Here is a 24903-nt window from a genome sequence, read left to right as displayed (position 1 = left end):
AAGTGCTCTGAACACTACAATCTTTATTTAAAATAACAAGCTGAAATTCCTCTACCATAATTTAAACTGAATGTCTGTAAAAAGTCTGCTTAGTTTATTTTATTCTAAATTTGCTCTGGAACAGCAAAAAAAAAAAGGGAAAAAAATTAAGTCCACCCAGATAGAAATGTGAAGACTGCAACCATTTTTCATTTATCTCTGCTAATAAAATATGCTTTTATTTTTCATTAAGCTACATATTATTTTCTCTGGCACATCTGTAGGGTTTGGACAAAATCACAAGGAGCTAATTCTTCTTCAGCTACCAGGGGTTAAACTCTTCAGTATTCACAAAGCCATTACCTTAATTTTTCCTCAGAGGAGTTGGCCAAAAGCTGACAGCTGACCACAAAATTTCAGCTATGATTTAATTTCCAACTCAAAACCTAATAGTGGTTTGGGGAAAAAATGGTCTGAGACAGTGTTACACAAATCAAATCCCTCTGGCACTCAAAAAGCAAGCGGTTTTGGCTGTAGAAGGTACTCCCACAAGTCTTAACCCTGTGGCTCATGTACTCAAATTCCAAGTTTCCAACCACCCTCACTGCTGGGTAAAGTAACAGGAAGACAATGATTTAGCCACACCAGTCAGGAAGTGACTCCTGCATACAACCTATTTTTGAAAACAACTTCTTTCAGAATACGTGTCTAATAACAAAAAAGGGTAATCTGCTGGTCAGCTATGCTCCAGTAAACTGCAAAAGAGCAAATTAAATTAAGTTCCAAAAATCAATCGAATCCAAAAAGAACACAACCTGGAAGTTTTCACAAGCTGCAGTACAGCATCAAAGCAGCAGCAGCAGACACTTGTCAGCTTTCTACTAAAATTTCATCCAGCAATCATGCTAAAGAACACTTGCAGTGCTGCCAAGTACTTCAGAACTCATGACACTCGCAACCATGCTTTAAGATCTCCATAACCAGGCTTTAAATGAGAAACTCTGTTTTTGCAGAGTTAATTGTTCTCTGCCTTTACGTTCCTGAAGAAACACTCAACACGTGCCCTAATCACTTCACACATTTAGGACCTAAAAGGCTGCAAAATGAAAGCAACAAACTTTTTTTTTTTTAAAGACATCTTTAAACTCTTAAATTAGTCATCTAATTTCTGGAGTCTACCTCGTTCTCTCTACAACATTTCTAATTAAACAGTTATTATGCATCAATATTGTCAAACTGGTATGAGGGTGCAACCAAGATCAAGCTACCGGTAGAATACAGAGCCTGCAGTTCTGGGCTCATCCACCAGATGTCTTGTACAGACATCAACATCTCAGACACTTCGCGACATCACCTAGTGAAGGTAACTGCGTCAGGCAGGTCTCCATTTCTAACCAAAATATGTTAGAATACAAAAACAAACGAAAAAAAAGACCAACCAAACAAAACAAAACAAAAAAGTTTGGGTTTGTTTTGGTTCTTTTTTTTGGGGGAGGGGGGGGTGTCAGAAAAAAAATTACAATGGAACACCTTTCCTGTTGCAGTGCTTTTCACTTAGATAAAAGGTCAGTTAGATAAAAGTTCAGCCTATCTTTGAATATATTCACTTCCCCAACTACTTTTAAATACATTGATATATACAGAGTATGATCACTCTTAAAATAGAAGCTAGTAACATTTTCTCAGATTTTTTTATATCTCAAAAGGTTTTTAAAACATTTATATGTTTTAAGGGAACACTGAAGAAAAAAGTTAAAATTGAGTATTGTGATAATCAATCACGCTGAGAGGTATTACAAATTACAGAGCTCTGGAAAACTTAGCATTTGCATTTACTTCCTAAAGAGCGGTATTTTATGCCATCTCAGGAAAATTATACCAGACATCAATGTTTTGAGGTCAACTGCTTGCAGAACTCGCTTTCAAATAAAACAATAAATAAATAAATAAAACTACATCAAACCAAAACCTAGAACTCAAAGGTTAGCTGAACTCCAGTAAAACTCCCAGCATGTCAACCACTTCTTTTCCTGGATGGCCCTTGGAGCAATGCCATAGAATCATAGAATAGTTAGGGTTGGAAAGGACCTTAAGATCATCAAGTTTCAACCCCTCTGCCATGGGCAGGGACACCTTGCTCTAAACCATATCACCCAAGGCCTCGTCCAACCTGGCCTTGAACATTGCCAGGGATGGAGCATTCACAACCTCCCTGGACAACCTATTCCAGTGCCTCACTACCCTAACAGGAAAGAATTTCCTCCTTATATCCAATCTAAACTTCCCCTGTTTAAGTTTTAACCCATTACCCCTTGTCCTACCACTACAGTCCCTAAGGAAGAGTCCATCCCCAGCATCCCTATAGGCCCCCTTCAGATACTGGAAGGCTGCTATGAGGTCTCCATGCAGCCTTCTCTTCTCCAGGCTGAACAGCCCCAACTTTCTCAGCCTATCTTCATATGGGAGGTGCTCCAGTCCCCTGGTCATTCTCGTGGCCCTCCTCTGGACTTGTTCCAACAGATCCATGTACATGGCAACTGGCAAGCTTAGATCTCTCTGTGCTCCAGAGCTATTCTACCTGGTCTTCAAGCAGGAACAGGTCAGACAGAGACTGCACTGCTAGCTGAGCGATAGCTATGCTTAGGATTAAGAAAAAAGACATTCATGACATTCAGCAGCCTTGTAAGTTAACTGCATGGTTCTTCTGACTCAAAAGGATCACATCCACTTTTTTTTTTTTTTAATTAGGGAAAAAATATTCCAGGATCCTTTAAGGCAAACTTCTACACTTTGGCCATCTTAGTCAAAACTGCCAAGCCACAAAAAGGAAGGGAAAATAGGTTGGGTTAACCTACAGAAGAGTGACATCCTTGTTTTGGGCACCACTCATGAGCCATTCACAGGCTGAAGGACAAATCAGCACATCACAAAAAAGGCACATCTCTGCTCTACTTCTTTCTCCTACCTATGCAGCAGTGGCTCTACATTTCAACTAAAGAAGCACAACTCGGAAGTTTAAGGAGCCTAAACCATGAACAACCATTCTCTGCCTCCACTGAGGAATAGTGGACCGAATGGAAATTTCAGAAAGCCAGGTACCAGCTGCAGGTGAATACCATCTCTTTCCAAACATATGGTGTGCTATTTCATCAGCTGACTGCATGAAAAATAATCCAAAATAAAAGGAGTCAAACTACACCTAGTGCAGCCATTGCTTTGCTGATAAAAATATTTTTAGGCACTAAAATCTAACCTCCTGCTGAAAGACTCTATCCTCAACAGCAGCACAGTTATTATCTCAGGATCCTACATATCCCACTGCTACGTATAAGAACAGCTTGCTCTTCTTCAATGAAAAGGAATTTAGCCAGTCTTTTCTCCCAGAATTTAAAGACTTGTAGTATTCATTTTAAGATTAAATTCTTTCAACCCGATTTGCTTACAGTAAACTGGTAACAAAACTAGGCCTAAATAGGATGAAAATAATAATTGTGACAGATCAATGTAAGTCCATGGATGGTTTCTTAATCATTTTCATGAAGACCTGAATGGTGTATTTTCCTGTACATCTTATAAAAAAAGAAATACTTAGAATCTTTAAAAAGTAATATTCCCCCATTACCTATGAGTTTACTAGAGCAGAAGCTGTTACAGTCTAAACTCAGCATTGCTTAAATACTAATATGCTTTAAATCACTACACGTTCCATAAGTGTTTTCTGAGATAAAAACTAACTTAGTTTTGATTATAGGGTGTGGAAAAAATATTTTCCTCAGAGTAAGATTTTTGTAATTTCTCACTTCTACTCCTCTACTGTGGTAATTTCCCACAGTAGACAAAGGAAAGCAGTTGGTAGGGACAGCTGATATGTTTATGGCAAAAGATAGTTTCAACTTATCTAAATTCAGAGCATGAGGCACACAAGACATTTCAAGCGCACAGCTGAGTTCAGAACTTTAAGGTGGCAAATATGGCTCACTGCATAAAACCAGTATCCACTGAGTTACAGATTCTGTCTCTAAGGACCTACAATGGAGGGCAAAGAGAATAACATTAGAATAGGGCACACATTTATTGATACTCCAATATACACATTTCTCCACTTCCATTGGTAGTTTAGCAAATTCCTAAGGCAGATATTACACCTTCGTGTTTTTATAACACTCAGTGACTCCTATGAACACCTAAACAAACCCTGCCTTTCCAGATTATAGAAACTATGCAAGTTACAATCACTTTCTGCAAGGCCACAGAGAAATCCAGGCACTAGAAGATGAAGCCTTCTAGTCTTAAAAGAAAATTTCAAACAAAAAGTAGTATTGCACCCAAAGTCCAGAGAGAGTTATAGACGCATATGCAGTTTGCAGTGTTGCAATGTATGTGCATATAATAGAGCCCTTAATTCCAGTCTTTCTTAACAAAGAATGTGTTATATGTTTATTGCATATATTAGTTATATATTACAGCTCTGTAAAGTCATTCTCATGACTATATGTGTCACACTTTTGTCCTGATTGCTTATGGTACCTTCATAAAAACTAATGACTTAGTAAAGTTAGAATAAGTCAGTATTAAAAGGGCAGGCTCCTGATTCAGCACCTTGTGCTGAAACCACAAACCACAGCACAAAACCACACTGCAACTCTCCCACTGTAAAATCCAGCCAACAATTCTCCTGAATTTCCTGCAAAATTTTCCTCCTTTTTAAAGGAAAATAAGGTCACCAAATTTTTTAATTCCTCCATTTTCCCACTTACCTGACACCCTGGGAGGAGGCAGCGGGTGGGGAAACAGACACCAAAAAAGTACAGCCTCTACCAAACAAAAGGAAAAAGCCCTTCTCCTTGAAAAATTTTGTGTATGTTGTGTATAAAGCACCTGTCACAGGACAGGTATAAGGCACAACTGCAGGAAAATATATTAAACAAATTACCTCTGTGAGAGATCCACAGGGCACTCCACCATGCAAGACTTTATCCAAACTATGCAGCGTGGTAGATAAAAAGGCTGAAGAGGGATTGACAGACTTCCTCAGTTTCATTTCATAAGCCTACAAGAGGAGGAGGAAAAGGCAAAAGAAAGCAAACACACAAATCAGAAAATATATTTTTCTTTTTTTATGGAAATCATAGAATCACAATCAACTAGGTCGGAAAAGACCTTTAAGATCACCAAGTCCAACCAAATAGAAAACTTCTTGCATTTGCTTTCATCAACTTGGAATGACTTAACACTTGCCAGTGAGCAATCTCTTACTATATTCAACTGTATTCCTCCCTTACCTCATCATCCTTCACATTTATATCCCATTTATAGTTCACAGAGTAAATGTAAAAGTTTATCGTGTCTTCCTCATCACAGTATTAAATAATAAGCCTTTAATAATGACGTGTCAAAGGATTTCTGTGCCTCTATTCAACAAGGCTTGCTTTAAACCTGTAAAACTCCAACTTTTAAACAAGTAAACACTATACATGTTACTAGTGACCAACACAAAACAGTACATGAAACCTAAAACCAAGAACTTCCTGGCCAACATTCATTACCAATTTGAAACTACCTGGATTGAAAGAAAGGTTTGCTGAAGATTCCAAGTCTCTGACCAAGCCTCGGGTGATCCCAAAGCCATTCATAATTTTCTACTTTTATAAGCAAGGCTGGTCAAGAAGACAAGACAGGTATAGAGCTGAAAATAGTTGGGACTGGATTAAGATCAGAATTGTAGTTCATAAGCATTATTTTCATTCAGGGGATCAATTTATACCAGAAAAGAAGAAATAAAAAAATGCAAATGCTGATCTGGAAACACAGAACATGAGGTTTCCAAAAGAAACAGGTGTTGCTTACATCTTGCAGACATATGCCAAAACTGATGCCAAAACTGACACATTCTTCAACCACTGAGCATCCTGAACATCAGAAGTTTGATTTGATCTAAAGCTTGTTGCTGTAGTTACAGTTAAGAGCTCTCAAAGTTTTCAGACTCCTGTGCCAATAACAGAGATTGTCAAAGCCCTGTCACAGTGTACTCCCATAGCCTGCCACGACTGACCACTCCAGAACACCTGATTTCTCTAAGCCTTACAGAAATTCAGGCATCAGATTCACCCCAGTCTTAAGATAGTCTGCTGGGAATATAGTGTACCATGGAAGCACCTCTATAGGATTCATCGATAGCTAGGTAAATAAGCACACTATTGAATCCTATGCAGTTTAGTCCATACTTGCTGCGCCAGCAAGTGAGCATTTTTGTTGGAGCTGATCAGAAAGGCTTCCAGCTAGTTTTACCAGCTGGCTGAGGGACAATAGCTTGCACCTTCCTTTTTTTATGCTACAATTCTTCCCATGTTATGACAGGTAGCATATTAGAGTCATATTTGAACTTCATTCAGACCTTCTCTGTTCTTCAGTTCTACTGAGGAGAAATAAATCTGAAAAATAGTTTTCAAGACACAGAACAGGCAAATACAAAACCAATGAATTCTACCTCACTCAAAAGGATCAGAGTTTATGTTCAGGTTCACTTTAAGAGTGAATACTGTATTAATTAAGAAGTATTTGCAACATAGTTCTGTAATTCTTTTGTTCAACTTCTGACAGGACTTAAACCCCATAGATTGGGAAAAAAAAAAAACAAACAACCCACAGAACATGGAAACGATATTCCAGTCTACATTTCCTGACTAACACAAACTCTAAAATTCTACCCTGTGATTTCCATATTTAACCCAGAAAATGAGGGTTGAATCAGACTGTCTTTCAGTAAGAAAATAAAATAAAATTCAACAGTTAAATCAGGAATCTAAGTGAATGGAAAATTACCACATCCTCAGATGATCTTTTCAAATGGTAACTTATGTCAGTTTCTAAGGATTTTCTCATTACTTCTCATTTCAGGGATTTATTTTTTAATTTATCTTCCAGTCACCAAATCCTGTTCGGCTGGACTCTAGAGAAATCTAATATAATTATCTTTTTCTACTCATCATATCATGTGATCAAGTCACCCCTTTACTAACTTGTCTTATAAGCTCTGTAAGCTTCACTCTGTACTTTATACTGGGAAGCAAGTTTTCCAGAAATTAGAGTTCTATTTCAGATTTTGTCATACTCTTAAATTTTGCTCAGTGCTTCCCATATTGTATCTTGCCAGTATTTTCCCCTTACTTGTAACTCCTATTATCTATTTACTTTTTTACTCAAAGACACTGTCAAGAAATTCTTGATGTATCAGTCATGATGTTACCTCAGTCACTCTCACTTGAAGTCCATTTGAAATCCTGTGTTTGCAGAAATTCAATCCACATCCCTTAAAAATAGCCAACATCCTCTGTGCTGGAACTATAGTTCCTTATTTTATGCATGTACATAACTGGTTGTAGCTGGAAGTGTTCAGAAACTGTGCAGATGAGGCCCTCAGAGATATGGCTTATTGGTGGTCTTAGCAGTCCTGAGGTAATGGCTGGACTTGATGATCTTAACAGCCTTTTCCAATCTAGTTGATTCTATGATTCTACCAGCTGGCTCTGTATTAACAGTCCTTGACAACTGCTGTGTGACAAGCTTCAGTATCTGTCCAGCTCCTTGGCAAAGAAATTTGATTGTGTGGTGATGTGTAATTAGCTCACTTTTAATCCACTCAGTACAAGTCATATTAATTCTGCATATCACTAACTTTAATGCAGCATGTTTGTGAATTTAAAGTTTTACAAAGTTCCTATGCCAAATACATACCATAAACTTTGACAGGGTTTTTTTATTTTTTTTAAGAGAAAACAAACAGGCTGTATTGACACAGGTCAGAACTGTCCATGTACTCTCTATTCTAAAAAGGCCCCATTTCTGACATCTTTTCACTCAAATTCAAAAGAAAACAAAATCCTGCCCCTACACTGTACCTAACATCCATTCCTTGTTGCACTTGGCCCAGTTATGCTACCTGCAGCCTAAAACCACACTACAGCTCATTTACATGGAAGGAAAAAATCCTCAGGTTACCTTCAGGATCATTACACTCCTTGACACACATTTTATGTCTAAAAGCAATTTATACTGACATTCTTATTCTCTGCTTGTTTCTAAACAATGTTTTTGTGTTATTTTCTTTTTTCTTTTTTTTTTTTTTTTTTGCAGGGTCCAAATCAGAAGCAATTTTTAGATGCTGGATTGCAAGACAGAATGACGTATTTCCCTATTGCACTAAGAACTGATTCTGCAAGCCTGAGCAATCTCTTGAGGCTATAAAGCCTAATAAAAGTCACTGCATCAAACTAAAGTGCCTCAGAGATCTACCTTTAAAAATAGAAGTAGTATTTTATTGTGCAATTAAACTGAGACATTGCAAACCTCCCATGTAAAAAGATGAGTGACACTGTTCAGCCTTTTCCCAGAAATTGCATCAAAACCAGATGCAAACAACATGCACATACTTACTGTCTGCATTTTGGGAGCACAAGCTCGGCTGACTTTACAAAGAAGCTTCTGCACATCATAGTAGCTCTGCCCCGTCACTTTCATTAGCTCCAAGAAGGAAAGACATAAAAAGTCCTGAAAAATGACAGAAGAGATCAGAGACCACAACCTAGAAATCAAGACTGAGGACTAAACTGATGCAATATACATAACTAGATGGTAAACCCATGGAATGTACACTGTGCGGTCATACACTACTATGCTCTACCTCTCCTAACCTTCTCTGGTATCAGTATGTTAAAAGAAATTGTATTTGTATTTTAAAGAACATGGAGTCAAAGGACCAAGCATTCAAGAGCTGTGTAATAAAATTATAATAGCACCTTTTTGCCCACAGAAGTCTCTATCTACCTAAAAATAACATTCAAAATACAACATGTCTTCTAGATCACAGTCCTAGGCCTAGATCCTGCATTTGTGATGCATACTATTGAAATATATATGGCCTCTTGGCTCTCTTTAGGTGAGCGCATTTGTAACAGGAACTTCAGAACATACTGCTGAATCAACCCCTAACTGGTAGCGTAACTTCACAGCAGGTCCACACACTAGGTTACAAAGTATAAATGTGTTTTGTGAAGTGTTCACAAATTAGTGTCTTACCCAACACAAGTAGTAGCTGCACACCCCTGATAAAATAAAGCAACTCCGGGCTCTTCAGAAGTGAAGGTAGTAAGTACATAGAAGCTTAAATGTTTTAGTTGGGCATCTATCATGTTAAAGCTGTATTTTTACAAGGCAGTAAGCCAGACAGAGTGTGCAAGGACCCTATTTTATAGAAAGTAAAGCTCCCTGTAAATTAAACCTCAAAATAGTAAACAGTATGTGCATGAAAACACACACAGAAATAAAAACCAAACCTGGACAAACAAATAACCACCCCACCCCACCCCCCAAAAAACGTCTGCCCCACAAGTGTAAAATAATCATTTTACCTGACAGGTAGTGATCTGATGGCGACTCAGCCTTTCACACAGCTCCTGAGACAACCTTGCTCTTCTGAGTTTCTTAGCAGCCATGATATCCAGTCTACAAGGCAAACAAACCAAAACTTTAGAAGATGCTTAGAGTATGATTATGTGGACAATTACACCCACTCCTCCATAAAGAACAGGAAAGTTGGTGCACTTGCATGTGTGTCTGTGTATATGTGCTCATATAAAAACGAATGTGATAGATGTAAGTCTATGTTAAATTATATTATCACTCTGAAAGCAGTTGTGTTAAATCATATCCCCTCATATTTGACCATGTGTGAGATCATGCCAGTAGAGTCAGCAATGTTTACAGGACAGGTGTTTTTGGTACATAAGAAAGCTGGAATTTACTCAGTGGTAAACTGAACAAGAACTCCTCATGCTATACTGCAGTGGAAAGAAATAAGGTTCTCTTTGGATGCCTAAACACAAACAATAATCACAGTAAGTACTCAGACCTATAACATATACTGCTAGAACACAACACTTTTCTGGTGACCTGGGATTAGCGACAGATGTTAAAAGAACAGGAAGAACCTGGAAAGGAGACAGCAGAAAGACTGAAGGACTAGAAAAATACTTCAGCATGACTCAACATGGTCAAACTAGTCAAACACACTATGTGACAATTTATAAAACACAGTTAACAAAGACTTCTTTATTTTAGACAGCAGTGTAAAAGAAACCAGAGTCCAAAGCTAAGCATATAACAATGAGAACTACAATGTAAATATTATTTTAAAATTGAACAAAAGTACCACTAATCCAAGGCAGCATCAACTGTGGAATATTCACTCACTCAAAATCACAGAATCATTGAATGGATAGGGTTGGAAAGGACATTGAAATCACCTCGTTACAATCCCCCTTCCGTGGGCAAGGACACCTCGCACTAGACTGTGTCACCCAAGGCTCTGTCCAACCTGGCCTTAAACACCACCAGGGTGTTAAATTGTATTTATTGAGAGTCCTGCTTAAAGCATACCTGATAATTCCAGATAAGCCTTAAGGCTATTTTACGTAGCAAATAAGATTGCACTGCCACTAGGAATCCTTCTCCCCTTAGCCCTCAGCCATTTGCATTGGTCGCCGTTTTTTCTTATGAATTACATACTACTGAACAAAACTCCACAGGACAGTATTCAGCCCAGTACGACCTAGAGCACATGCTTTCCTAACCTACATGTATATTCAAGCACATAAGACTGTTTCACACGTATTATTTAGGCAATATCCCTGGTATTTAATTAGCCCTAGGCTTAGGGAAAATAAAAAGGCCTTTAAATAATGCCAAATCGCTACTTCTGCAGATGCACAGGCCTCACATCTTCACAAGATGGAAACTTCATTGTGCCCTCTACAAAACCTTCTTTAGACAACAGGAAAATCAAAGTTTTGAGAGTTCCGTGCCCTTCGAGTTGCCAGCTGCATTAACAACTACACAACCTGCACACTACCTCGCACATGACAGTGTTTTTACATAAACACCACAAACCGCTGAGGCACAACCTCTGTCAACTGACTGAGGCGACCACAGTGCTCCCCAAGGAGCACTGTCCGTACCTTCGGCGGCCCCGGGACCGGCAAGCAGACAAGGACACCCATGAGGTGGTAAAACGCACATATACCGGCATGAACTTACACAAAAAGCTGCAGGGGACCTTGACATTAGCACTTCGCCTGGAAGGAGAAAACACACTTATAGCCCCACCCCTTGAAGGTGAGCACCGGCGGACACCCTCCCACCGCGCAGCCTAGGGGCTCAGGCGCTAGCGTGCCCCATCGCTGCGGGACCCGGAGTTGCCTGCACAGCCGGCACTCGCGCCTGGCCCCGGCAGCGCCGCGGGCACCTGAAGTCCCGCTCCCGCCGCAGCTGCGGGCTCCCCGCGGGAAGGGGCCGGGCCGGGCCGGGCCGGGAAGAGCACCGTGTACCTCAGACCTTTCAAACCTTCCCGGCGGCGCGCGCGGGGCGGGCGGGGCCCTGGGCAAGGCCCTCACTCGCGATTGGCTGCTCTTCCCGCCAATCCCGCCGCACCCACGAGTGGCGGTGGTGAGCAGTGCATGCTGGGAGCTGTGCCTCCCGGGCGCGCGGGAGGGAGCGCCCTTCAGCTCCCCACTTCCGCGGCCCGTGGTGGCGGCCTGTGTGCTGTACCGCATAAAGTTCTACACGTAAAGCACCTACCGAACCGGGAAACCTTCGCCATGGAGAGTGCTATGCATACGTTCATTTATAGTAAAGAGGATTTGAATGCTGATTCTTTAAGTTGAGGGCTTACAGACATCAGGTCTGCTGTCAGGTGTGGGAGAAATGCCTTCTGACTGAAGTGATCACCCTGTAGTGTGAATGTGACAGAGAGCATCAGTCAACAAACGTGGCTGACACGACTTTACTCATGTCTGCAGGATGAGTTTTCCAAGTCACTCTACCTTGTCCTAAAAAGGGCACCAAGTACTGCATGTATGTTGTCTGCATAATCTTTACAATTCCAGAAATTAACCTATCTGAAGGAAAAAATGGACCAGTATTACCTGTGACGTTTACTGAAGGCCTGTGCTTTAACAACCACAGGGCTGTAGCTTTGTCTGTACTGAAAAAGAAAGGCTACTCTGAAGATGTGAAATACAGAACACTTCAGCCGCTTTCCCAAATGTAGCAAGGAGCTGACTATCATGAAATGCCCAACAACTGTAGTATCAAAAAAGGCTCAGTGGAATTAGTGTTTCCTCCATACGCTGAAGTGAGGGAGCTTACATGCCCAAAGAAGTACAGAGGGCTTAAGAAGCTGGACAAGGAGTAAGCAGCCCACACGAAAGCAACTCGGAGCTTTACTGGGTAGCCAGCTAACAGAGATAGATGACATGGAGGAAGAGCTCCTCCTAGTGTAGTTGGCCTTTAAAAGTTCACTTGAAAAAACAACTCACAACTGAGAAAAGCTGTCGAAGGGAACGCAAAGGATGTCTGTTGCTGCGAGTTAGTATCAGTGGAAACAAGAGGGCATGACCATAGTATAACTGTGTCACAGAGCAGTACTTCCTGCTTCGCACAGGGGTAGCAGTAGCCCTACCTTCCAACCAGAGCTGCAGGAAAAAGTAACATTGCCATGCTGACTTTTGTCCCTCCCACAAATGAGCAGAGCTTCCCCTTCACCTCCAAGCCAATAGGCTTCCTTACCATCTTCTACAGAAACAGAATACCTGTATTAAACCAGAGAACCGTTTTGGGATTTTGTTGAGCGAGGAAAGCAAATCTTACCAACCAAGTCCTGCAGAAGATTTGAGACCAAAACCAGTACTCCCTGGTGCCTCTCCTGCAAGATACATGCATTCTCAGTGGAGTCATGACTGTTCCACTCTCTACTTCTCAGATACACAGATATCCCTTTAAACCTGCTGACGAATAATCATGCACCATCTTCTCTGTGTAACTTTCTCAAGTTACTGTTATATACCCAGAGGATAATCAGGGGAGTGTTCACATATGCTTAGGCACTTCAGTGTTCGTAAGGAGCAACACAGAAGGCAGCTCCACAGCTTCTGTATGTTTGCCGAGGGCACTAGTCACTAGAGAATTAGAGCTCTCTGCAAACAGCTCTGCTCTGTGACCTCGGTCAAGCCCTGTAATGATAGGGTATCTGCTTTCCTTCTCAGTTTTGGTTTTACCTATTTAGACTGTAAACAAAGTAGTGCCAGCCCACTAGACATGTGTCAGGCATGATGCAGCAGAGAGCTGCTCTGGTCTAAGCTTTTAGCTGCTCCTGGAACTTTAAATAAGAAGAGATTAATAAAGCTAAGAGATGATTATAAGAACTGAGCTTCACCACATTAATTTAAGAAGGTCCTTTAAATCAGCAACACTGGAGCAAGACTTACAGAAAGGCGAAGCATAACAGCAACAAAGTCTCACAGAAGGAGAGTGCTCTCACATCAGACACACCAATTAGAATAAAAAGGGGAATGGTGATTAGCTTGCTAAGGGGTAAGCCAAAAGGGACTGAGTCTGATTTGAAGGACACAGAATGAAACTTACCAGTTCTGATCCAAATAAATATTCAGCAGTTAAGTAATTCTGCAAGCCTCCAGAACTGAAAAGATAATGGCAGTTTCTTTCCTTTCTGGAATAGAATCCACAGAAAGTTTCTTCCTCAAACCCAAGGCAGCCTTCTGTGAGCTAATAGAGATTATCTGTGAGATAATAGTTTTGCATTCTGGAACATTTCAGGTCATTCACTTAATTACTGAAATAGCTTTAGCTCACTGATACTGACTGCAGTCCTTGGATTTATTACTATTTACCAACCATTAATTCTTGCCTTAAAATTAGCAGTGTTACCCAACCCCTGTGAAAGGAAAGTGTCTCCTCAAAAGAGTTTAAACTATGAGAACACAGCAACAACTCTGACTCACAAGTGTAATTCAGATATTCAGAGCAATTCCCCACCTTATGCTTTCTGACTAATGTCTAATTAGTCAAATATATTCTTACTCCATTGGGTTATCTACTTGATGCCTACCACATTCTTTAAAAAAACCCACAACCAAACACCCATGTGCTTCCAAGACTAGATAGCAATTATAGAGCAGCCCATGCTTTCCTGGGATTAGGGTCCCAGTGGTTCCTCAATAACAGCACACAAACAAACCTCCAATGAATTATTCTCTCTGTTGCTGTCTCCCCAAAGGAGATGCAGATTTACTTCCAACCCTTTGAGGTTCCCACATCTCAAAAAAAAAAGGCAAATTAAAGGATCTCACAGGGAGAACTGCATCCTGGTTAAAAATGCATTTTTTTTCCACGCTGCTCATATCAGCACAGCTTTAGCAAAGCTACTTCACTTGAGACTTTCATCTGCATCTGCTCCAGGGCTGGGTAGAGGGAAGGGAAACCTTTTCTGTTGTTTTTACAAGCTGCTCAGCACAACCTCACTGTTATCATTGGCTGTAATAAACAGATCAAGAAAAACAGACCTGTGAAAAATTAGCTCATCTTCTCATTCTGACTGACTCTCCCCCTCCCTCAATCCTCTGGACTGTCTGTGGATCAGATAAATGGTTCTCCCCAGGCAATTAACCTTTTTCCTGTGGCTCAGGAGGGATTAAGCCAAATTATGATGAATTCTCCTCAGGTATTAGTGAGGACCTGTGTAACCACACACATTTACAACCAGGAAAAAGCAGCCTTTTTCTCAGGACAGACAGAAGGCATTTCTCTGTTTTCTGCCTCTCCACATGTGCCACTGGGGATTCAGAATTACCCATCACCCCCAAAACCATTTCAGAAATGCTCAGCAGCCGTGTAGAGTTTTTGAAAGAGAGCATCTGGACCTCCTACCCTTTTTACAGAAAAGCAGACTAGCCACTTTCACTGCTGTTATAGGCAGGACAGGCTCACCTGCACATTACAGCTTTGGCAAATTCAGCTGCATTTGCTTTCTGCCCAAACTACAGCAAACAAAATGAGAGACCTCAGGGATTATTCCACTTTTAGCCTGCACTCATCTAAGCAGATTACCTTCCAAGATCAGCTTCCTACTTCATTTAGCTTTTTCTGGTTAAAGGGACAGCAGGAATCATTCAAGTCTTTGGCCTCGTCATATTTCCATGTTAAGTTTCTGTTAGATGAGAAGGCCATAAACTGATAGAATGGCAGCATAATAATCAATATGGAGTTGTTGATACCAGAGCAGATCTTTACCCATACCTGCTAAACCAAATTTACCTTACATAACCCCCCCCTCACCTCCTCCTGCCTTTCAACTGTGCCCTACCAGCACCCCTTTTTTACTGCCCTGTCTTGAGTTTGCTTATTGAGGCACTGGGGTTGTCCCAGTAGTGATGTCTGCAATCACGAGATCTTACCACTCCTGCCACAAATTTTTCTGTAACTTTCCCTGGGATGCTGAGGTAAACCAAGAAATGACAAATATCAGAGCAGTAGGCTTTTAGTAGCATTGCACAAAGCAGATAATATCTAACCGAGGTGATCCTTAGGTACCCGCTGCAGCTTTTTGTTGCTAAAGCATGGAAAAACTACAATATTCCCTGTTACTCAGAAACTTGAACTATATTTAGACTTCAGTCCTGTGAAGCACATCTGCTTCACTATGACCAGTGAATAAAACTCAGTAGCTCAGTGGTTCCCCTTTGATCAGCACAGTTCTCTGGGGATGTGTGCATCCAGCATGTCACCCTGTGATCCGTCACAGCAGCCAGCCTCTATTGAGAAGACGCAATTAGACTAGAAAATTCCAAGCACCTCACAGCAGCCATCAAAGTGCACTGTGTACCCCTTGTCATCACACACAGTCAGACACCATGAAATTAGTACTGATGGTGCCTAGGTTTAGCAGTCATGGTAGGACATCTGTTGCTTTCAGGTGCAGCCCTCGCTCCATCTGCAGAGTTCTTCAGTCAAGAAAGAGACAATGGGAGCCCTTGGACTTTACTGGGAGATGAGCTTTTTTGCTTGGACAACACCAGCAGAGAACAGTACATCCCAGACCCACTGTACAGTTGCAAGAAATGGGGGTGCCCCTGGAAAAAAGACAGACCCATTCACGTACAGTGTCACAAAACCCCAATAACCCCTGATGTGAATATTTTTTGTTCATCTCCCTGCCTGCGGAGGCATGTTCCACATCAGTAAGACTGCCTGGGTTTTTTGGAAGAAGTCTGCACTTTATTACATGACAGATTCATGGCTCTGATAACCCAGCAACTGAACCGAGCGCAATAGCTCTCATTTCAAACAACAAACACACAGACCAGCAAACAAACAGAGCCTGGAACATTTCATTCCATGAATCTTTTCAGTCTGGAGCCTTTGGCTCTTGCATGCTTTTCATTTTGCTTCTTTTTAAAGCGGTGAATGAGATCCCTATGGCTGGGACTACAGAGGAAACTTGCCTCAGATGTCCTCACCATCCTCCCCAGAAGATGTTGCTGAACTATTTCCAAAGGTGGCTGAGTTGCATGAAAGGGAGAAAAAAACACCAAACCTGGGCAGAGAAAGCAGAGGATGTTCTCCACTCATGCGCTGTTTGTGCCTTGCAGTTTTCTGCCTGGCCATGAAAGAATGAGACATCTTCATGCCCTGCAAGCCAATGTTACGCACTCTCACACACCACCTACAAGGAGCTTCACAGTCTCAAACAGAATCAAATCAGAGACCCAGAGTCCCATGTGTTAGTAGTGTTGGCAAACAGATGCAAAAAATCTTAGTGTATGATTATAGAAGAGTTTACACACAGAGGAAAGAAGACATCAAGTTAATTCCATGGTGATTAGTTTTTTACCTTGAAGCACAGTGCTGCTTACCCATTTTACTGGGATGAGCACACAGCAATAATATATTCAGATATCACCCCAGAACTTCTCTATCACTAACTCAATTACTATAGAGAGTATTCATTCAAGCATGTTTGCCATTCACTGTTTGGGCATGATGCCATAGCTATGATCACATTATCCTCATTGACTGCTCATGACAAATTGATTATACAGAGTCATAGCTATTTTTTAAATCATCACAGCAAATAATTATAATAAATGAACTAATAAGCAAATTAAGCCTGTGCTTAATTGAAGTAAAATAGGTGTACAGTGTGACGCTGTACAGTGTGAAGGTGTACAGTGAGAAGCTGAATGCATGATTAGCTGTTTAGCTGAACGCAGGTCCTATTGATTGTCTGATAACTGAACTTTTATTTCAGTGGTCTTTAGCATATAGGTTTGTAAATCTTCAGTAAGCATCACAGGTCAATCCAATCCAATTCAATCCAGTCACTGAAGGCATATTTTCCCAAACCTGAGGAGTTTTCACACTCAAGAGTCACAGAAAGAGCCACTCACAGCTTTGAAAAATAAAGTGCACCATAAACAAAGGTGCCTCTGGGGTGACAGAAGACAAAACCATTCTGCATTCATCACTGACTTTCATCATAGGTATGCTGTCATGGCATCAGAGGGGAAAGGTGTTTCCTGGGCTGTGTGACTTCACTGCCTTACTGTAACAAAAGTTTTAATTCAACCAGCTCCCATTCAGCTTCCACTGGGAGCTGCATGTATCCATCACCTCTCAGCAGGGACTTACCAACCCATATACAAAGACCAAATGGTTTTTAAAAGCCTCTGATTTAAGCTGGCTTGATTTTAGGGGTTACGGCTTGAAATACTTTTAGCCCCAGGGGAGCACAGCTGCCATACTTTTAACAGGAGCCATCTGAAGAAAATCAGGGTAGAGATGACCTGAACTGGTAAAACTTGAGTCACTCTAAATCTGTGGTCACTTTCAAATATCTGGCCTTGAATGATAAGATCAGGAGTTTAAACAAGTCATCAGGGATGGGAAGTTCAACATCTTTGTTGCTGACATGGACAGTGGGATTGAGTGCGCCCTCAGCAAGCTTGCCTATGACACCAAGCTGTGTGGTTCAGTTGATATGCTGGAGGGAAGGAATGCCATCCAGAGGGACCTTGACACACTTGTGAGATGGGCTGATGCCAACCTCATGAAGTTTAACCATGCCAAGTGCAAGGTCCTACACCTTGGTCGGAGCAATCCCAGGCACAGCTACAGGTTGGGCAGAGAAGAGATTCAGACCAGCCCTGCGGAGAAGGACTTGGGGGTGCTGGTCGATGAGAAAATGAACATGAGCCGGCTTCAGTGTGCGCTTGCAGCCCAGAAAGTGAACCGCATCCTGGGCTGCATCAAAAGGAGCGTGACCAGCAGGTCGAAGGAGGTGATCCTGCCCCTCTACTCTGCTCTCATGAGACCTCACTTGGATTACTGTGTACAGTTCTGGTGTCCTCAACATAAAAAGGACATGGATCTGTTGGAACAAGTCCAGAGGAGGGCCACGAGGATGATCAGGGGACTGGAGCACCTCCCATATGAAAATAGGCTGAGAAAGTTGGGGTTGTTCAGCCTGGAGAAGAGAAGGCTGCGTGGAGACCTCATAGCAGCCTTCCAGTATCTGAAGGGGGCCTATAGGGATGCTGGGGATGGACTCTTCATTAGGGACTGTAGTGATAGGACAAGGGGTAATGGGTTAAAACTTAAACAGGGGAAGTTTAGATTGGATATAAGGAGGAAATTCTTTCCTGTTAGGTGGTGAGGCACTGGAATAGGTTGTCCAGGGAGGTTGTGAATGCTTCATCCCTGGCAGTGTTCAAGGCCAGGTTGGATGAGGCCTTGGGTGATATGGTTTAGAGCGAGGTGTCCCTGCCCATGTCAGGGGGTTGGAACTTGATGATCTTAAGGTCCTTTCCAACCCTAACTATTCTATGATTCTATGATCTTCAGGTCCTTTCCAACCCTAACTATTCGATGATTCTATTCTATGATTCTGAGTGGGCAGATGAGCGTCAGACTCGTTTGTCTTAACTGTCAATGTTGTTTTTAAAACCAATACTCTTTCAATATACCACCTGAATTCCTTCTTACATTGATGAGGATCTACAATGAGGTCAGTGAAATTAATAAAGTTACACAAAGCAAGACTAAGAAAATACTCAGGGTTTTGGGTATTAAAAATACGGATCATAAACACACAGGTTTGGCTCTTTCTTTTTCTCTGCCTTTAGTCTGACAGAGAAGAAAAGGAAGTTGAGAGTATGAATGAATGTCAGATGTGAAGAAAATCTTTGAGCTTTCAGATTCCTATTATAAACCAGAATAGTAAAAAAGCAGCAGAGGTCAGGAATGAGATACAGTGAAAAAAAAAAAAACAACCAGCGTGCACACTCTTTATTCCAGGGATAATGGTCTCAATCTGCTGTGTTGAAAAGAGACGCTGGGAGAGAAAAGCCAGAAACAGCAGAAGGTTTTATAGGGCAAGGGGGGGACACTGTTATTTGTACTAGATCTACATACGGTTCAGTTTGAGGTTTTGTGGGTGAAATTCTGAGAGCCTGGGCATCTGCAGCCTATGCCACAGTCTCTTACCTAGACCACAGAGCGAGGGTACATGCCCTGCTTTGTCATCTGGGAGGAGTCAGAAGATGAAGAACAATTCTGGACCCACCCCAGAAGCCAAGACCTCTGTCTCCATCCCAGAGAGCCCGAGAAGGGCAGATGTTTGGTTTCTGTTGGATTAAGCTTTTGGCTGGAGATTAAGCTTTGTTGTGGGTTAGCTGCTGATCTTAGCTGGATAGCTTTCCTTCGTACCTGCCAAAATGCCTGGAGTAACACATGGGCTCTTTTCATGCAGTCTGTCAACAACCAAAGTCAACACATAACATCAAAACTACATAATTTAAAAGAAATGGAAAAAATAGCTTGGGATGGGCATAAATTTCCTCAGTCTCTCCTTCCCACTGCTAACTATCCTTGCTTACCAGTGCCTCAGTTTCTCCTTCTGCCTCTTCAAAACATGGATAAAAAAGGAAATTTCTGCCACCACTGCAGCCATAAAACTGTGGATATTGAAGGAAGCCAAGAAGAGCAAGATGTTGTTCATAGACACCAAGGCAGGAGGACTGATGAGTAAAATGAAATTTATTATCACATTGCTTCTGACTAACTGTGCTCCAGGTATACCCCTCAGAAACGAATTTATTCCCAAACCCGAAAAGGTTAGATATAGATCCAAACATCATGGCCAAGCGTGGTGCTTCTATCTGATTTGCTGACTGGGGAAGCTCAGAGAATTACGACAGACTCCCTATTCCTCTAGGAGGTATGACAAGGATGTCCTCACCCCCAGTCCTCCAAGGCTGGCTACTGCAGTGCTGCTGATCCCTAGCAAGAGGGTGGGCTAGGTGCCAGGAAAGCACATTCTGACAGGCATTCTGAACCATCCTGTGTTCACCGGCAATTCCACTGCACCTCCTGCAAGGGGACTAAAGCACATGGCAGCCGTTTGCAGGGTAAAGAGAGAAATCAGGGCTATTTGTGACGTCCATTTAAGGGCTCTTTAATATATATCCAGCCTCTCTTGTGGTCACTGTTTTGTCCACTGCACAAATGCTTCCTGACCTTTACCGTTTCTGGCACCAATAAACTCCATGCATGACAGTGGGGGAAAGTGGTGGGTCAGTTCATGTTTGAAGGCCAGCCACACTGCAAAGATGAACTGATGCCCCATGTGTCTCTACAGGCTTGGGAGGGTACCTGCTAAGACCATTTCCTTTCCCTTGTGCGGATTATAGCACTTGAGGTAAATCATCGTTTCCTTGGTTAAATTTTGCTGGTCCCTTAGGAAAACATTCATGGAAAGTCAAAGCAGCTTTGTCTGATGTAGAATTTAGTAATAAGTGAATTGTGTGTTCTCCTTGGTTCTCATCCAATGCTGTTACTTATTTCAGCATCCAGTGTATCACTGTGGCTGTGAGCTGCCACCCTAGAGTGCCTGTGTCTGTACTTGAATTTTACTGATAGCTATTGATATTCTCAGGGCTGGTGTTTGAGAGGTGCTGGTGTCAAGGTTTGGATTCCTAAGTCTTGAGGAATTGGAAATTCCCGTTCTAGGTGTGCTTGCTTAGCCTTGACCCTTCAATATGTAAAGCAGATAAATTATTGTTCTTTCATGATCAGGAGTAGGAGGACGCAGCTTCTTTGTAAAACCTCATTAAAACTTAGATCATCTCTGTCTTGCCAGTGTGTACAGCGGGGACCCTGTGAGAGCCTTCCTTGCATTTCTGGACATAACTGTCTCGCTTGCAAGGCCTTCTGTCCTTGATGATTGTCCTGGCCAGGCTATCTGCATTTCAAAAACATCATACTGTTCCAAAGTGCCCGTTTCTGCCTGCCTTTACAGAGGCAGACAGTTTCACCACCATGAATAACCTTCTTACAGCCCAATGAGGAAGTGCTGCTCCCCTGCTCAGGCTCAGCCCTAATATTCAGGCTACAAGGTGTTGCAGCACTGGGGGCTATTTGATCAACTGCTATTATTATAATAAAAGCTATCCCAGACAGAGCCATAGGTAAAATCTCTCTTGGGAGCATCATTTCCTGCTGGCTCCATACAGAAGGCTTGGCAGGACGCCCTGTGCTTTACAGATACACTTTGCTGGAAACAGAAAAATCCTCCTGCAAGGCCGCAGAGCCAGCCCCCTACAGCCCTTGACCCTGAATATGCAATCTCCTTGGAGACCTGATGTACACGAAGAAATATAATCTTCTTGAAGCATCTGCTGTCTGCGTTGTGTTAAAATATGACTGGGATGCAACTGTCAGATCTCCAGCTCACTCATTGCAGAATCCTTTATAAGGCAGTAAAAAACCCCAGCCCAGTCTGAAAGTAGCTCTTGCACACAAAAGGATCTCTCTATTACTTTAAGGAGGGTTATTTTACCATGGCTGCAGCCAGAGAGGGTTTTGTGGCATCCCAGAGACATTTCACCTGCTTTTGTGTTCTGAGAAAGTAACAGCATACAGCAGACGGGAAATGGAGCCAGGTTTCAGGAGGTCACTGTAACAGCATCACATGCAAATCCTTTGCCCGCTGGGACCTGCGCAACACGTGAGCTGTGCTGGGGAAGCCAGAAAGAGCTTCCCTGCTCTGATGGAGCATTCGCAAAGAGGCCTGGGAGGGCTGTCCTCGCACATGACAGATCAGCTTTCCCACTGGGGTGGAAGGGAAGGAGAGATGTCTGTTATCACAAGGCACAGAGAAGAGGGGGTCTGCTGCTTTTTTAACTTCTTTATGCATAGTTTCAGCCAGTTGAAGGATTTGGTCTCTGCTCTGAAGACGTAGGTGCTGGGAGCAGGAAGAAGTGAGACCAAATGCAGAACTATCAAAGCAGGAGCACTGATGTGGACTGTCAGCGATACCCTGATCTGCTGTTGTTTGTTATCTGCATTTTTTTGCAACACTGTAAGCTCACCTCCTTGACATCTGTCCTGCCCTTGCTCTCGGTCCCCCTTCCTCCACTTCTCCCTTTAATGCTGGTGTCCTCATTTCCCCTTCTGTACATATGACCCTTTCACTATGCAGGGATTAGTACCTCACTCATAAATATGTGAAATAGATACGCAGATGATTTAATTTGCTGGTTTTTTTAGGGCCAGCGAGAGAGACTGGCATGGGGAGAAGGGTATATTCTAGCAGGTCAGCTGAAGAAAACATCTTGTGTACACGATGAGTAATGGGAAACAGGCATGTGGAACACCAGCACCAAACCGGCAGGGGGACGTCAGGGCATGAGGACAAAGTGGTAAGACATAAAGGCCAGGCAAATTAACGAAGAGCAGCAGAGAAGGTCAGAGATGTTTCTGCCTCCCCCATTATGTGTCTACCAGGAAGAACAGACAAGTGGGGAATACGGGAAGCAAAAAGGGAGCAGAAATATGCTCTGGCATTTTGAGTTGCTGGTAACTCATTTGGGAAGAGGTGCCAGAGAATGTGTAGGGATACGGTGGCAAGCTAGGAGGGAGGCAGAGGTTCTGAGATGTGAATTGGAGATAGCAGTGAAAGCTGTGTAACTGGGTGGGGACACCCAGATAGGGCACACAGCTGAGCTGAGCAGAGATTCCCGTGGAGGAGACAACAGAGAGTCTGTGAGAAGGTGACGATGAAGAGCTGGAAATTACAGTGCTGTGGAGTCCAAAACCAAGCAAAAGTTGTCAAGTGGCAAGGATTAAGTCACCAGATCCAAACCAGGAAATTGAGATGAACACCAAAGCCCTAACACACAGTAAGACCTTGCCAGGAGGCAGTTGGTGAGGCAGAGAGGAAGGACAGGATTGGGGCGATGAACGATAAAGCAGAGAAATAGTGTTTAATGGCCCATACATGGCAGTAGCGAAGGACAGGTTTCCACTGGCTTTACAGGCAGATAGAAGGTCATGGGCAGACTTGCTGCGACACAGTGTAGTGGCAACAGCACTTTCACCATCAATGTCATGCTTGGTGCATGCCTGGCTCTTGCTCAGACAACAGTGGCCAGGGTAACGGTAGCCTATGCTGGTGTTTGGAGATGCTCATGCTGCTTTCAGCAGTCACACAGCACAAACCCCTGCCATAAGCATGCTATGGGGACCATGCTGTGCTCACTGCAAGATCAAAGGGTAACTGTGCCTTGTCATCACATTTATCAATCAAAATACAATTGCCATGCTAACTCCAGCCAGCCCCTGCTGAGGAGCCAGATGACTGTACAGTACTGTTAAAAATCTATTTTGCCAGAACATCCCAGCACCTGCCTAATGTGGACACTGTGTGTCATCTGCAAGAGTCCAACGAAAGAGGGTTCTCATGTGCCATCAGCTGTGCCCCCCTCCACTGGCACCACTGGCACGTTCAGGTCATCAGCAGAGATTTGCCTTCCAGTGTGACACTGGGGGACAAGCCTGGATGGAAAGGGGCAACAGAAGTGCCTCATGGGTATTTTGGCCAAGCTGTTCCATTAGTGGAAGTGGGCTGGGGTGTTTCATCCTTAAAATCTTCAAGACTTTTATTTAATGCTTACTATGAGATCATAGCCCTTACAGATCCTGTTGGGGACTGGCTCACATCAATACTACAATAAAAAGGCAAGTCCCGGCCCAGAGAATTTGCAACATGACTGAGATTAGAGATGGCAGATAGGCACCAATGGCCAACAGATGGAGCAGCGTCAGAACAGAAGGATACCTGGGATCAGCACAGCAGCCTGGGTGGGAGGGAGTAGTTTTAGCTGATGCCTTAGCTGGGGAAGAGGAGTGGATTGGGTCTGACTCAGGCTGGGTACACACTGCTGTCATTAGCAGTAAGAAAATGCACACAGAGGGGAAGACAAACCCTAGTAAAGACATCAGAAGGTCCCCAGGGTGAAAACTCCCACTTTTATTGAAGATGGAGCAGGACATCAACTTGATGTTAAAACCTTATGTAACACATGTTTGAAAATGATGGACCTCACCCCGCTCTATGAGCTGAGTGCTCATCAGTAAGAGGCTTTAACCCCCTCCCAGATCAAACAGGCCTTCCTGTGTACCAAAGCAAGCAGACACACAGCTTGCAAGGTCAAGAGCAATCAGCTCAGATCTTAACCTGCTTCATGTGTACGCAGAGATTTGTTCTGGATCTTCTCTGGATTGCATATGCTCAGGAAAGTGGCAGTGAGTGGGCCGGCACTGCTGTTGGCAGCTCAGCTGGTGGTGGCTCTTCTTTGCCAGTAGAAGTTAGGATGCAGTCGGTGCAGCGTGAAGGCTACCTGCTATGATTATGGATCTAAACATGCACACTCACAATGTGTATATGCATTTATATGAAGGATCAGTTGAAATAATGTATTATTCCACATACACTGAAACTCAAAGACTGACCAGAAGCTTTTTGCTGATTTTATCCCTGAAAGCCTATTATGTACCATTGTGGGGGTGTTACAGCAGAGGCACTGAACAATAATTGTGAACGTGCTGCTACACTTGTGCCTGGAAGCAAGCATGTCAAATATTTTCTGCCTTCCAAAGCATTGACAACTGCAGCTGTTGTGGGCCTTAATGGAAACTACAGCCTATCAGCTATCAGCACATTTGTGTACCATTGCT

General features: G+C 42.6%; 1 protein-coding gene across 6 annotated transcripts in view; it reads right to left on the bottom strand.

The window, feature by feature from the left end:
* RAD51B (RAD51 paralog B) overlaps positions 1–24903 on the bottom strand; it is a 457491-nt gene that overhangs the window by 405977 nt on the left and 26611 nt on the right. For 5 of the 6 annotated variants that reach the window (XR_009729580.1, XR_009729582.1, XM_061380317.1 and 2 more), the window contains exons 2-4: positions 9387–9480; positions 8413–8526; positions 4913–5029 (exon numbers count right to left, since the gene is read on the bottom strand). Coding sequence is in view for 3 of the 6 variants with exons in the window: in XM_061380317.1 (XP_061236301.1) it covers positions 4913–5029; positions 8413–8526; positions 9387–9470 (315 nt within the window). In the remaining 3 variants the exon portion in view is untranslated. Of the gene's footprint in view, positions 1–4912; positions 5030–8412; positions 8527–9386; positions 9481–11070; positions 11237–24903 lie in introns of those variants that run through there. The other variant, XR_009729581.1, reaches the window with a different exon arrangement.

This window comes from Neopsephotus bourkii, unplaced genomic scaffold (assembly GCF_033783945.1).
Source record: "Neopsephotus bourkii isolate Nb327-2 ecotype Australia unplaced genomic scaffold, CSIRO-AGI_Nbou_v1 NB_1792, whole genome shotgun sequence".
In the NCBI taxonomy this organism is placed as follows: Eukaryota; Metazoa; Chordata; class Aves; order Psittaciformes; family Psittacidae; genus Neopsephotus; species Neopsephotus bourkii.
Note: the sequence above shows the minus strand (reverse complement) of the source record. Positions and strands in the feature narration are given on the sequence as shown.